Source organism: Hydra vulgaris, chromosome 02 (assembly GCF_038396675.1).
Source record: "Hydra vulgaris chromosome 02, alternate assembly HydraT2T_AEP".
Classification (NCBI taxonomy): domain Eukaryota; kingdom Metazoa; phylum Cnidaria; class Hydrozoa; order Anthoathecata; family Hydridae; genus Hydra; species Hydra vulgaris.
Genome location: NC_088921.1, coordinates 58,785,185 through 58,801,052, shown reverse-complemented (window position 1 = coordinate 58,801,052; position 15,868 = coordinate 58,785,185). Strand labels below are relative to the sequence as shown.

General features: G+C 28.6%; 1 protein-coding gene across 1 annotated transcript in view; it reads right to left on the bottom strand.

Annotated features, from left to right (window-relative positions):
* LOC100198163 (choline transporter-like protein 4) overlaps window positions 1–11,175 on the bottom strand; it is an 89,676-nt gene extending 78,501 nt beyond the window's left edge. Inside the window, exons 1-2 of the mRNA XM_065791528.1 lie at window positions 11,085–11,175; window positions 4,684–4,732 (exon numbers count right to left, since the gene is read on the bottom strand). Coding sequence (XP_065647600.1) covers window positions 4,684–4,732; window positions 11,085–11,142 — 107 coding nt within the window. The 5' untranslated portion in view covers window positions 11,143–11,175. The remainder of the gene's footprint in view (window positions 1–4,683; window positions 4,733–11,084) is intronic.
* Window positions 11,176–15,868: the final 4,693 nt, after the last annotated feature.

Genomic DNA, 15,868 nt, shown 5'->3' with positions numbered 1-15,868 from the left:
TATAACATAAAAATCACTATAAAAATGAATGAAATATTTTTTGAAAAATTTAAAAGACAATGAATAAAAAGTAAAATAAATAATATATTAATTTAAAGTATTTTAAAAAAAAATTACATTTTAATGGGAATAAAAACCAACCTTCACAATTAAAGAAAAAAATTTAGAAAAAACTAAAAATTATTTTATTTATATTTATTCTTTCAGATGCCACGTAAGTACTCAGCTAAAATTGAAACAATGAAGAGAGTTCCGCCAGATGCGGAAAAAATTAAAGAAGCTGTAAAAGCTGTAAAAAATGGTGGAAGCTACAAAGCGTTCTCTAGGCAGCTAATTCCTCTAGGAATAAATGTCATGACATTGAAGAGGATATGCAGAAAAACATAACATCTCCCCCAGGGTACAAGGTGCAGCAAGTTTTTTCAACTGATCTGGAAAATGAACTTGGTATCTTTTTGGAAGATATATCTAAGATGTATTACGATATAACTGTGGTGCAACTGCGCAAATTGGCATACTCTTATGCTGCAACAAACAAGACACCATATCCCCCCACATGGAATAAAATCAAGCAAGCTGGCCGCAACTGGTACAGAGATTTTCTTGACAGAAACCCTAAACTGACATTGAGAACACCAGAAGTTAAAAGCTTGGCACAAAGCACAGCTTTTTGCTCTGATAAAATAGTTTAAATACGGAATCGATTCATGGTTTTGTAAAAAGTCATCAGTTTGAAAGAAATTAAAAGAATTTGATTCAAAATTGTTTAAATTAAAAATAATTTTTAGTTAATTTTTTACTAAATTAGGAAATGTTTATATGCGATACAAGTTTCTTTCTGAACGCATATGGAATATTGACGAAACTGGCCTTACTATAGTACACAAGCCTGCTAAAATTATTGCTAAGAGGGTTGAAGCAGGTAGGCAAAATTACATCTGCAGAACGAGTACATTACAGTGTGTTCTTGCATAAACTCTGCCGCTGGTCACATGCCTCCTTTTATGACATTTCCTAGAAAAAACTGGCAGGATTGGTTTCTAAGCTATGCATCTCCTATAAGCAATGGAACAACATATCCCAGTGGATGGACGACCTATTTTTTTAAACATTTTGAAACACTTTGGACAACCACGAGAGCCACTGCTCAGTGGAAGCTGTAAATTATGCAAGTGACAACAGCATCATTTTTCTTACAATTCTGCCGTACACTTCTCATAAGTTGCAGCTTTTGAACAGAGCTGTTTTTGGTCCATGGAAGACTTACTACTCCCAAGCAGCTTCCAATATCATGATCAAGTTCCCTGGAAGAACTGTTACAATTTTACGATGTTGCTGAACTGCTTGGAGATGTGTTCCCTCGAGCCATGACTTCTACAAACATCATTAGTGGGCACCTTGTGTCTAATCTTCTCAAAGTAAAAAACGAGGATGCTCATATCCTAACTGACAACTGAAAAAGTAGAAATTGAAGAACTTGCTTGTGCAAAGATTGCTAACAAAACTTAGAAACAGAGAACTTTTCAATTCAACTGATGAAGAGGGTGATATTTCCAGTGGAGAGCTGTTTCACTTTTCAAACAGTAGAGGACGCCAAGGAAGTGAACCGGGCTGACATACAAAAGCTGCCACAATCATCCACCAGTGGAACAACCAGGACTGCTAGGATTATAAAATTTAAACATAAATTTGATGAAAAAATTCAAACAGTCAGTAAAAATCTACAAAAACCAAAACAGGGATCAACCATCCCACCTTTCCCCTACGATGTTTTTGTCATGCTTTTTTAGTTTAAAAATGCTAATATGCAAGAATTTTGTTTTATTGAGACAAGAGTCACAATAAGACAAAGAACAAGAAAAACAAGAAAAACAAGAAAAGAAACAAGAAAAACAAGAAGGTCATGAGAAACTTTATTTACAAGTTATTTACACGAGTTTATTAGGAGAAATTTTTATCACAAGCAAAAAATTTTATGAATTTGTCATTTTAATTTTAGGGAACTTTAATCAATTCATTATACTTCACATACCAACTTTTATTTATAAGTATTTATCTAATAAGTTTTATTTATCAAGTTTGAATATATTTAAAAAAAAAGAAATATTTTTAAAAACAAATTTTCATTGTAAAACATATCAATAAAATTTTTTTTTGCTTTTAATGGTTGTTGCATAATTATGCAATAATATTTTGTAAAAAGCTTTTTAAATATAAAAAATTTACTTTTTTGGCGTACGCATGTAAAATATGACTCAAACTTTTAAGTTAGAATATTCTTAAATCCTATTTAAGTACTCTTGCGAGCTTAATACAAGAGGATATGGGAATAAAAGAGGAGGGGGGATTTTCGTCCAGGTCTAATAAACAGGGGGAGGGGATTTAATTAAAAGAATGAGGAGAGGAGGATTTTAATAAAAAACAAAATTTTAATTAAAATTTATTCTTTATTAAATATAAATTTTAATTAAAATTTTTTTTTTTTTAAAATCAATATTATTTAAAAAAAAAATCAATTATACCCTAATCAAAAGGTTTTATAAGACTTTGCCTAAAACACAAGATTTAATTTATAACATGTTTAATTTTTAGTTTAATATAAAAAATTTTTTTAAGTCCTAAAAAATTTACAGGTACCATGATTTTTTTTTTTTTTTTTTGCTTTAAACTACTTTATAAATAAGAGAAATTAGAAACACCAAGGGGCTGCAGGTACATGTCTAACTCACTCCCCCCTTCCCGATCCCCCAACAAAACTTTATTAATAAAATATTTTTTGAAAGTATATCATTTTTTTATCTTTGGTGTCAGTAAAAACTTCAAATTTTTAACTCAATTGTTTTTCATGACAAAATGTTTACATATTAGTTGTTTGCTGAAACCTTAAGTAGAGGTTCTAAATTTGCAAAAACTGCATAGACTGGCATTGGAGCAACTCTCCTTACAAATGGAATTACCTAAACTACATGTCCCAATATTGGATAACAGCATATATATCTAACTCCTAACTCTATATATGGACACTTTTAAAGGTAAGTTATTTTGTTTTTATTTGATTAAACATCAATGATACATAAACATGCCTTAAATGCAATTAATAGATTGTTAAAGATGTTTGCAATAAGAACTTTCTGTTTGCAGGATAGTTGTTTTTTTTTAGTGGCGACTTGAGACAAGTACTGCCTGTTGTGAAAAAGGAAAATCAGGGAAGATTATAGAATTGTGTATAAAATGTTCTTTACAGTGACAATGGGTTAAGAAGTTTGTGTTAACTGAAATTATATGAGTATATGATAAGGTTGGAGAATTTTCCCAATGGCTATTAAAACTTGGTAGTGGAACAATACCTGTCAAGGAGGAAGATCATTTTAAAGGATGCATTGAAATACAGCATTATGAAAGCATTGAAATACAGTGCATTATGAAAGAAAATAATTATATTGATGAAAAAATATTTGGATATGCTGAACAAGTTGATTTATCTAAACGTATAATTTTAAAACCCAAAAATGTGGATTCATTATCAATCAATGAAAAAGTGCTTGAATGTCTGCAAGGAAAGGTCAAAGCATATTTAAATGCTGATTAAATTGCGAATGATGACCATAATGAAAGAAATAGCTTTCCTGTTAAGTTTTTGAACAGCTTAACTTATTCAGATATGCCTCATTGTTTAAAATTGAAAATTAGTTTTGTCAACCTGACAAGTTCATGGTAAAATTCATAGTCTCTAAAAGTCTCTAAACCTCTACCAAAAAATTTGTGTATTGCCAAGACCTACACCTTTATCAAATAAAAGGAACAACAACAAAATTACTACCTATAACAAAATTATCTACATATAACATGAAAACTGATGAGATTTCAGCACACTTGAACTTATACTAAATTAGTTTTAATGAGCTTTGCAAAAAAGTAAGCAAAGAGGTTATTCCTTTTCCAGTAACATCTTTTACAGTGTAATTAAACTAACATCATTTGACTCAGATATTCAAAAATTTTAACAATATTAATTTTGTTAAATTGTATAACCTACCAGTTTTCAAATCTAATTTGTTTATGCTACATATTAGATTTGAAAAATGGTACATTTATTAACTGGTAGAATTAGATTTGAAAACTGGTAGGTTATACAACATAAAAAATTAATATTAAATTAAACTAAAATTTACAAAAGGTTACAGTATAAAATATTAAAAAAAAAAAACATGTAAGTATGAACACTGAAACAAATTTATTATGAAAAGAGCAGCAAATGATTGGAATAAACGACCAAATGAAATGTAAATTCAACAAATGAATTCAATAATAAACTGGACAATCTTGTATTAAGTTGTCAATTGTAGGTTTTTTGAAATTGCTCTAATAGTGTTATCAAAAACACAACAACAACAATGATAACAACAACAACAGCAACAACAACAAAAACAATAACTTAAACTTCTTTGCTCTATGAATTTAGCAAAAAAGTTTAGATTTTAAGAAAAATAGATTTATCAGTATAATAGATACCATGCAAAAACTTTGTAAAAAAAATTATAAGATTGTTTAAAAATCTTTTAAAATAGCATTTAATAATAAATATTAATATAATAATTGTTTATTGGCAAATATTTTAAAATTTATATATATTTTTTTATATATTTAAATATTTTTAAAGAAATAAATAATTTGAACTTATACCGATCTTTTATTGGACCTTTAAAATTTTTGTCATACTTCTTCTTTTGACCTGGAAAAAATTATTTTATAAATAAATATGATGGCAACTTACATATTTATTTTAATTAATAAAATAAAATAATTAAAAAAATTGTTTTTACCAGTGCCAACACACATTTCTTTTGAAAAAAAAAATTTGTATGAACATTAAAAATCAATTTTTTTTATTTTATTGTACACTTAAAACTTCCTGTAATAAACAAGTATAACTTCAATGAGGAACTGTTTGAATTCAATTCTCTGAAAGTTAAAAATGTTTATTGATGTTAACTTGATTATAATTGTTATTATTATTATCATTATTATAACTATTAATAATTTATTAGTTTTTGAGTTTAACATTTTTTAATTTATTTCAAAAAATCAAGACAAATTTAAAAATAAAACATTTTTATTTTTATCATTATTATTTTTTACTGATTTTATTTTCTATTTTAAAATTTCAAATTTTTTTTTTACTTAGTTTATTTCTCTACTATTACTACTACTCTTAAATTAATTCTTTAATCTTATATATATATATATATATATATATATATAAGATATATATATATATATATATATATATATATATATATATATATATATATATATATATATATATATATATATATATATATATATTATAGTTTAATAATAATATATAGTTAAACTATTATACTAATAAATTGTAAATATTATACTGAAATTTAAGTTAATTTAAAAGTATTAACAATGCCCTTGATATTTAAAGCTTTAAACTATCATACTTGTAGTAACACAAAATATCAAATAAGAAAAAAATTGCTTCTAATGTAAATACATTAGAAAAATTAAAAATTTATTCATTTATAGCTTCTATATAGACTGCAATAATTTTTCTGACAACCTAGTGTTAGGAATATTAAAGATTATTAACTTATCTTAAAACTAGCACTGTTTGCTTATATAACAAACATATACTCTACTTTTGATAAAAAGTCATTACTTTTGTAATTTTGCTTAGTACAGGCAACTTGGGTATAATCTCTCCTGTATGATAACTTAGGAGGTCACAGAAACTGGTTATAGGGTCATTCCATGCCAAGTGGTGCAAATTTTAATGAGGTCCCTCATGGACCATCTCAGATTTTATTGAAATTTTTTGATTTTGTACATATATACGTTAAAAGCATGTTTTGAAAATTTTAGATCAATATCTAATATGGTTCTTGAGAAAACGCTATTTAAGTAGTGGGCTATTTTGCATAAAATTTCACTCTACAAGAAAAAAGGGTTTTTTCATCATTTTTAACAGCCAATAACTTTTGAACAAGCTAGTTTTATACTTCAATTATTATAAGATAGCAAGTGTGCTGTGGATACTTTGAAAAAAGAAAAAAATATTATTTCTGGCAACTTAACTTTTTCCATAATGGCGGGCTAAAGTTAATTTTTTTGTTTTAAGAATAAGTTTTTTTGTGATTTTAAAGACCTTAATCTTAAAAACTAGTTACAAAGTTAATACAAATCAAATTGCCTGCTGATCTACATGTGGTGGATAAACATTTTTAAAAAAATCAGTTGGTTAAAGAGCTGCATTCAAAAGTTATAGGTCTCCAAAATGAGTCAGATCGAGATTTTCGTAAAATTGATCTGTGATGCAAAGCATCTGTTACCTAAGATAGCACTTTTTTTTTTTTATAAAATTTTTTATACGCATCAATTAAAGACTGTTAATTAATAAAAACCAAAAAAATTAATGGGCGCTTATTTATAACCCCCAAAAGGTAGTCTCTAAAAGTCAGGTAAATTTTCCATAAAAAATTATTACTTTTTAAAAGTTTAGTTATTGTTTCATTTAATTCTATATTACTAGTATGTCAATCTAAAAAGTACTAATAAAACCAAATAAATTGTTGTATTTTAGAACTAATTAATAATAAGTAATATGCCTGAGCTTTCTACTTGCTGTATTGGTAAAGCATTAAATGAACAGTGCTATCTATCTAATAAAAGTAAACGCTACCAAGAACTGTCTAAACTAAACCAAGAGCTTATTTCTTTGAGAAGCAAAATAAATCCCATAGATTTTATTTGTAGCTATCACGAGAAAGTTTACTTGTCGAGGTATGAGAATGAACATCGCAGGTATTGTTGTAATCCATTGAACAAGCACGCAAAAAATGTGAAAAGTAAGTTTCAATATTTAATATCTTAATTTAATAAAAATACCTTAATAACACTAAATGAATAAAAAAAAAAAAATTTAATAATTATTTCCGTTATTTTTTAGATTCTCTTAGAGTTATCAGTATTTCATATGCCAAAGATTTTGGTTTAATACCTGGTCAAAAAATTTGCACTAGTTGCAGAAAAGTTCTGAATTGCAAACATAATACAAAAGAAAATGAACTCCAAGAAAAAGAAATTTATGTTGACAACCATACATTAAAAGAAGATCTTAATTCAAGTATTGCAAGTTTTGGATGCTCACCTCTAAAACTTGTTTCAAAAAAAGATAGAGTTGCATATGGAAAGCGTAAAATTGATAGCGTAAGAGCTCATACACAAAAGGCTGTTGCCAATGTGCTAGGTTTAGAAATAGCTGCACTTTGTGGAATTGAATCACCCTCAAAAAAATGTTTGAAAAAAACAAACACAGATTTAGACAATATTATGACTCAAATTAAGTCAAAATTTGAAAAAACATTGTCAAATTCTGAAAAAAATCACACTTCTTACACTCACTCCAGACAGTTGGTCAATAGAGAAAACTCAGAAGTTTTTTTTTACTTCAAAAAGATCTGTAGTACAAGCCAGAAAATTAAGTAAAAAAAGTGGAATACTATCAAAACCTTCTCCAAAATCGGGTAAAAAACTAAGCGAAGATGTAATTACAGAGGTTGTTCATTTCTACGAATGCGATGAATATTCAAGGGTTTGTCCAGGAAAAAAAGAGTTTGTTTCAGTTAAAGTAGATAGTAAAAAGCAACATATCCAAAAGCGCCTTTTACTAGTCAATATGAAAGAGCTACATATTGAGTTTAAAAAGAAATATAATTATCTTAAAGTTGGATTTTCAAAATTTTGTGAGCTAAGGCCCAAGTGGTGCATTCCTGTGGGTGGTGCTTCTGGTCTGCATGCAGTTTGTGTTTGCCAGTACCATCAAAATGTAAAGCTCCTTGTACAGAAAATTCCTGGAATTTCTGATTACAAAATCTTATTAAAATTAATGGTTTGTAGCATTGAAAATAGAGATTGTATGCTGCATAGCTGCGATAAATGTCCTGCTAAAAAGGTTTTGTTAGACTACATTGACACTTTGTTTACAGAAAAAGAAATTAGTGAAGTTAACTTTTATCAATGGCAAAAATCAAATTACCAATGTACTTTAGTACCAGCAACTCTACCTTTAGATGAATTTATTGAAATGGTTTATGAACAGTTAGATAGTTTACGAGTGCATCATTTTATATCAAAAAGTCAAGCCACCTACTACCAACATTTGAAAACTAATTTAAAAGAAAATCAAGCTTTGGTTCTTCTTGACTTTGCAGAAAACTATAGTTTTCTAATACAGGATGCAGTGCAAGGTTTTCACTGGAATAACAGCCAAGCAACTGTGCACCCCTTTGTTGCGTATTTTATAAAAGATGGAAAACTTGATAGTCAAAGTTATTGTGTTATATCAGATCATCTGAAACATGGAACAGATGCTGTTCATTGCTTTATCGGTAATGTTATTGATAAACTTAAACAATTACAAACATTTGAACACATTATCTATTTTAGTGATGGAGCTGCATCACAATATAAAAATTACAAAAATCTTATCAACTTATGCTACCATAAACACGATTTTGACATGACTGCAGAGTGGCACTTTTTTGCAACATCGTATGGTAAAAGCCCTTGTGATGGTGTTGGTGGAACAGTGAAACGTCAGTCCACAATCACTAAACGATCCTATTGACACACCAAGCAAAATGTACAGCTGGTGTGTTCAACACGTCAAAGGAATATCTTTTTTTTTTGTTGACAAAGTTTCAATAGAAACACATACTACAAACTTCAATTTGGAAGAGAGATATCGTTCTTGTTCGACAATACCTGGGACACGAAACCACCACAGTTTTATCCCAATGTCACTTACCTCAATAAAAATAAGAAGAGTCTCATTTGATATTATTTGCACTAATGTGGATTTTTCTACTTGCAGAATTTATATTAATAAAATTTCCAGTTACTCACCAGGAGAATATGTGGCCTGCGTTTACGATGCTCAATGGTATTTAGGAAATATTCTTAGTATTTCAGAAGAGCATCAAGATCTTAATATGAAATTCATGAAAAAGTCTTTATGTAACAAGTTTACGTGGCCATGCAGAGATGATCTTTGTTGGGTACCTCTAATGCATATTTTATGCAAAGTGCAATCTCTTAAAGTCCAGTCAAACAGTGGAAGATTTTATAGTATTGACTTAAAAGAAATCAATGAGATTATTTTATTATTTGAGAAATTTAACTTTTTGTAAATTTTATTATTTTTGTTTATTTTCTTAAAAACATTTTGTTTGTTTTTCATTAAAAAAATTATTGTATTATAAAGAGGGGAGGGGACAGAGGGGAGGGGACTTTATCTATTGGGATTTAAAAGTTCTTTATCTAAAGGGATTAAAAGGCTTTAAGCATTGATATTTTTTAATTGATATTTCATAATAAATAACATTATATAATTCAATGCATTTATTTATTATGTCAATTTCAGAATTTTATGGAAAATTTACCTGACTTTTAGAGACTACCTTTTGGGGGTTATAAATAAGCGCCCATTAATTTTTTTGGTTTTTATTAATTAACAGTCTTTAATTGATGCGTATAAAAAATTTTATAAAAAAAAAAAAAGTGCTATCTTAGGTAACAGATGCTTTGCATCACAGATCAATTTTACGAAAATCTCGATCTGACTCATTTTGGAGACCTATAACTTTTGAATGCAGCTCTTTAACCAACTGATTTTTTTAAAAATGTTTATCCACCACATGTAGATCAGCAGGCAATTTGATTTGTATTAACTTTGTAACTAGTTTTTAAGACTAAGGTCTTTAAAATCACAAAAAAACTTATTCTTAAAACAAAAAAATTAACTTTAGCCCGCCATTATGGAAAAAGTTAAGTTGCCAGAAATAATATTTTTTTCTTTTTTCAAAGTATCCACAGCACACTTGCTATCTTATAATAATTGAAGTATAAAACTAGCTTGTTCAAAAGTTATTGGCTGTTAAAAATGATGAAAAAACCCTTTTTTCTTGTAGAGTGAAATTTTATGCAAAATAGCCCACTACTTAAATAGCGTTTTCTCAAGAACCATATTAGATATTGATCTAAAATTTTCAAAATATGCTTTTAACATATATATGTACAAAATCAAAAAATTTCAATAAAATCTGAGATGGTCCATAAGGGACCTTTGCACCACTTGGCATGGAATGACCCTATACAAAACTCAATTATTTTCTGCTAATCATAGCAATTTCTACTCTTGTTTACTTGGATTATATTTCACTTCATATCCTTACGACTTTCACAATTTTCTTATTTCTAATTCACTTTTATAAGCCTCTCATCTTCCTTTGCGTAGAATACTACTGCTAAACAGTAGACTGAATCTTCTAATAATGTCCTTTCTTATTTGGACAAGGAGAAAAATGCATTAAATCTATTTAAGCAAGCTAGAGCCTCTGTCATCATACTGTCATGAAGTGCTTTTTTTAAAAATAAATAATTAAACAATGCTGCAAGCAACTATTATTAGGCTTTGAATTATTAGAAAACAAAGAATTTTGTTAAAGAGCAAGGAAATGGTTGACAGAAGATATGAAAAAATGTCTCTTTTTCATTTTATTCTATCGTGGTTGCAGCTCAAATAAGCTAACATCTTTTGTTACAACCTTATTTAACTAACTAATCAGTAAAGTCTTTTTACTCTTAATGCTCTTTCATATTTGTATTAAATTTTATTCACCAAGTGTTTTCCCCAAATCTTGTATTTGTGTTTTTATAATTCACAATTTTTTAACTCTTCTTTTAAAGGTTGTCTTGGCCTTTAACTAGTTTATTTTATTTCCTAGTAGCTGCCAAATTTAATATTGGCAGCCTGCAGTTTTGTTAAACGTGAGTTTTTAAAATTACAGCTTAAGTTAATCTTCAATAACACATTAAAACAAATTAAAATTAAAATATTTAAAATAAAACTAAACTTTAAAAGCTTAGCATTATGAGAAAACAACACTGCATTTTTTTGTAAACACAAATTTTTAAAATGTTACAAAAAAAAAGAAAAAAGAAAAACCAACATAATATATTGTAAATATAAATAAAATATAATTAAACATGAATACCAAACTCTTGATTTATCAATCTACTGTTTTCAGCTTTTTCCTTTCCTTCATTTGTCATTTTACTTTTTTAATGCTTACAAATAGAAAAAAAGACAAAAAAAAATACAATAAATAATGTACAATATGATGCACCAACACCTTTAGCTTCATAACTATATTTAAAATAACTTTTTTCAAAATTTATTCTACTTTTAGAGGTGTAGATGCTTAAAAAATTATACTTAAAAACAGTTGTAAAAATTATGTAGTAATCAAACATGCATAACAAGCAGAGCAACTATGTGATGTACAATGCGACAAGCCATAGCAAATTGAAATTTGAAGTTTAAATTTCAAATAGCTAATTCGAATATGAAAAAATAAATAAAAAACTAAATTAAAATGTAAATTTATTGTAGAAAAACACACTACCGTATTGCTATAATTTTCATATTTGATTACTATTAAATGAAAATATTCAAAGACACAATATAAATTTTAAAGAACAATTTAAGTATAAAAATAATTTTCGTGCTTTTTAATATGTTAAAATCAATACAAGAATTTAAAGAAACATCTTAAAACCAAAAAAATAATTTTTGATGTTTGGTTAAATAAATTATATTATATCACGTTTACAGTGACTATTGTCATTGCATACATCCAGATTTCCAGAAATCTTTTATAGCCTCTCAAAACTAATTTCACAGCATTGTCTAAGTTAATGCATGTTGATATCATGACATAAAATGTACTTTAACATATTTCATTTTAAAATTTCAGCATACATAGATAAATAGAGTTATTGTGAAACTACCATAAAACAATGTTTTGTGTTGTAAATCATTTAAAACACAAAATATTGTTTTGTGGCAATTTTCCAATAACCATTTAATAAATGAGGATCGAATTGCTGTTTTATAAGTTACTTTGAAGATATTATTCATCAGTAGAAAAAAACGGTAGAGATCATGAGAACAGACAGAGCCGTGGTTAGGCTAACTGAGTAGCATAGCCAGAGTAACACTAGGCACGGCATTGAGTAGCATTAATAATGTTACTACATATTTTATTCCATTTTTTTTACGTATGAGAGAGCAATATAAATTTTAAATTCAATTAAAATTTTAAGTAAAAGTGCGTCTACGCAATTTTTGTTCGTGAAATGTTTTTTTTTTTCTTTTAGTTTTTATTTAACAGCAATTTGAGAAAGCTGGAGTAAAATTGAGTGATAGATCAATACGGAGACGTTTTTTCAACAGTGGATATGTAGCAAGAAAACCAAGAAAATAGCAAAAGTTAACCGAAGCGATGACGAAGAATCGGTATAAATGGGCAAAGCAACATCGCGACTGGACGGAGGAAGACTGGGAGAAGGTAACATTTAGCGATGAAAGTACTTTTTGTGTGGTGGATGATAGATCAATCTATGCGAGAAGGAGAGCAGAAGCGGAGTTTCATACAGACTGTGTAGTTCAACGTGTCAAACATCCAACGTCTGTGATGGTCTGGAGTGCTATGTCAGTACATGGCTGCGGCTGTATCTACGTTGTGGAGAAAACAATGAGGCAGGACCAGTACAAGGTGCTTCAAGAGAGATTGCTACCACAAATAAAGACGTGGTACCCCAGAAAAGATGGCACCTTTATGCAGGATGGTGCCCTTTGCCACAAGGCAAAATTTGTCATGAAGTTTTTAGCTGATAAAAGGTGCGTGTTTTAGATTGACCTGACAACTCGCCCGACATGAACCCAATAAAGAATTTGTGGAACATCACCAAGAGTAAACTCAGTCAGTTAAAACCTACAGCAAAGCAGCAGATAATTGAAGGAGTCATCAGTGTGTGGCACAGGGATGAAGACATGACTGCTTATTGTAAAAAACTAGCCTCAAACATGCCAAACCGTATTCGAGAACTGCTTAAAGTAAAGGGTGGTTTTACCCATTATTAATTCATTTTATTGACAGTACTGGCACTAACCACAATTTTTGACAGTTTTTTTGCTGAACTGTTACAGTATTTATGCATTATAGATAGCATTGATGAAATAAAATGTTTTGAATGAATATGTGATATATAAAATATATTAAATGTTTTGAATGAATATGACCCTATAAAATTTAAACCCCCCTCAGATTGAGGGGGTTGCAAATTTTATATGGTTATAATTTTTGAACGCTAAGAAATTATACTATGAAATTTAAAATTTTCCGATGAAAATAAATTTAGTTAAAAATCGTTCAAAAAATATTTCATCAACTTGTTGCTCTCACGTTTTGGGCAGGGGGGCTAAAAATCTGGGGATTTTTTGTTTCCAGGCTCCAATCATCGCAATTTTTTGCAAAGCATCCTTATTTGACATAAGTATAAACATATAAATGTTTGGAGTTTGCTCCATGTCGGAAAGTTAGATCTCTCGAAGACCAAAAAATGCTTCCGCCACCCCTGGAAACTTAGAAATTGCTGTTTTGACCAATGTGTTCCGGTAATTTTATTTATTTATTTTTATTTATATGTATATACATAGATAAATAAATACACACACTTACACACATACATATATATACACACATACATACATTTTGTATATATAAATTTTCCTTTTTTTTTTTTTTGATATAAAGTTTTACATTTACAAATACTAGTTTTTGCATTTAATCTGGTGTTTTTTGCACGAATCTGGTAGTTTTTTTCATTTAATCTGGCGGTTTTTTACATTTAATCTGGCGGTTTTTCTTTATCATGGTAAATAGTTTTGCTTTTATTGCTTCATTTAATTTAACTTCCTTATATACCATTTAATTTAACTTCCTTATATATATATATATATATATTTTTTTTTTTTTTTTTTTTTTTTTTTTAAATATGTAACACGTAAATTTGTAACGAGTTTGCTGCGGTTCTCGACGACAAGACCTTAAGGTCTTCTACGAGTCTCCGCATTCTTTTTTTTTATTATTTATAGTAAAAATCCTCACTTGTAATTGTTTATAATATTATATCTTAACTTGTAATTTTATAAATATACAGTTTGTAATTTTATAAAATATACAGTTTACGCACGTTTTCTCTTTAATTTTTTCTTTAATTCTAAAATAAATAATGCACAAAGACAATGCTCAAAAATTAATGTTGAAGTTAGAAATTTGTAATCTTGTAATTAACGAAGGGAAAAGTGTAAAAGAAGTTTAGTACTATACTTCACTGTACTATAGTACAGTGAAGAAATAATTGGCGTAGGGGTGTCAGCAGATAACTTTAAAGGATTCTTAAATACACTTAAAAGTATTTTAGGGGAGAAGAGTTTGCCTTGATGATGACAACGTTAACTATCATCATTTATTATCAGATTTATTATAATAGTTATCCCAATGATATTCGTTTTTTCTGAAAAAAAGTGAGTATCGAACTCACTTTTTCTAAATCCTTGTGAAGAGACATTCTCGAAAATTAAGAATACTTCAAGAGGACAAATAGCTCCGATCGGAAATAACTGTTCATTAGAACAAATGAGGAACGGTTGTGAGCACATTACTGAAAATTATATTTCAAACTTCTTGAGACACTGTGAATCTTTTGTTATGCAATGTGTTAATGAAGATGAAATTAAAAGAGAATATTAATTTTTTGCAATTGAATTTTTTTACAACTGTAATTTTAATGCATTTGTGATGCAGTTCAAAGACGGCATAACTTTTTCAAACTGGTTTTTGTGTTAAAAGTTAAAGTGTACATGATCCTTCAAAAAAAGGTTTTTATTATTTTCGAAAATAATTTTTTTTTTGTTGTAAAATTTTATGTAAACATCGTAAAATCCAACGAATGCATGTGAAAATATATCAAGCTTTGTTTAAATTTAAAATAGCAAAATGGAATACAGAAAAATTGAAGGTGACAAACGGAAAACATTTGTGTATGTTGCAGGGGACTTTGGCTACATCAAAAATAAGGAAAACAATGGTTTTGTTTATCTCAAGTGTAAGCACCGTCATCTTTGTGACGGACGTGCAAAAATAGTTTTGTTAACTAATTACTTGAGACAATACATGGTCACACTTGTGGAACTAGGCCCCAAAATTTTGATCACCTTCCCGCAATTGCGAAGAAATTTCTAGAAAATACAAGACATGGCTTCAACTACACAGCTACCTTTGCGTGAAATCTACAACAATGTCATCCAGTCCTCAAATGAAGTTGTTAAGGCTGCACTTACTTTCAGAAAGTGTGAACAAATTCTACAGAGTGCACAAAGAAGTCGCTACAACACAAACCCTAAATCTCCAAATGAAGCAGTTCTAAATATGTTGCAGCCCAATCCATTTTCTAACATCTACAAAGGCCTTGTAGAGTTTGAGGATCAACTAGCTTTGTTCATTTGTTCTTCAACACTGCTGACATATTTGTCAGGTAAATCATTTTTAAGCTATAATTTATTTCAGTATCAAAATGGGGGAACCTAATCTAAAATAATTGTTTATTAGTTTAGATTCCTGCTATTTTTTAATGTTAATAATTTTTCATTTTCAGAAACCACTATCCTGTTTGTTAATACTACATTTCGTGTGGTTCCTGCCATCTTCCATGGTGGTTAGCTGTTCAATATTTCACTGGAGTTAGGAACAATGATCGTGCCTGTTCTGCATGTTTTAATGACTGGACAAAAAGAAGGTCTCTACCTACGTGTTTTTAAAAAGCTTCGCAAACTTTCTCCAACTTTAGTGCCACAGACTGTGATGGCTGACTATGAAATGCTATCGGAAACTCTGCCAAAGCTGTTTTCCCAAACATAAAAGTAACCGATTAC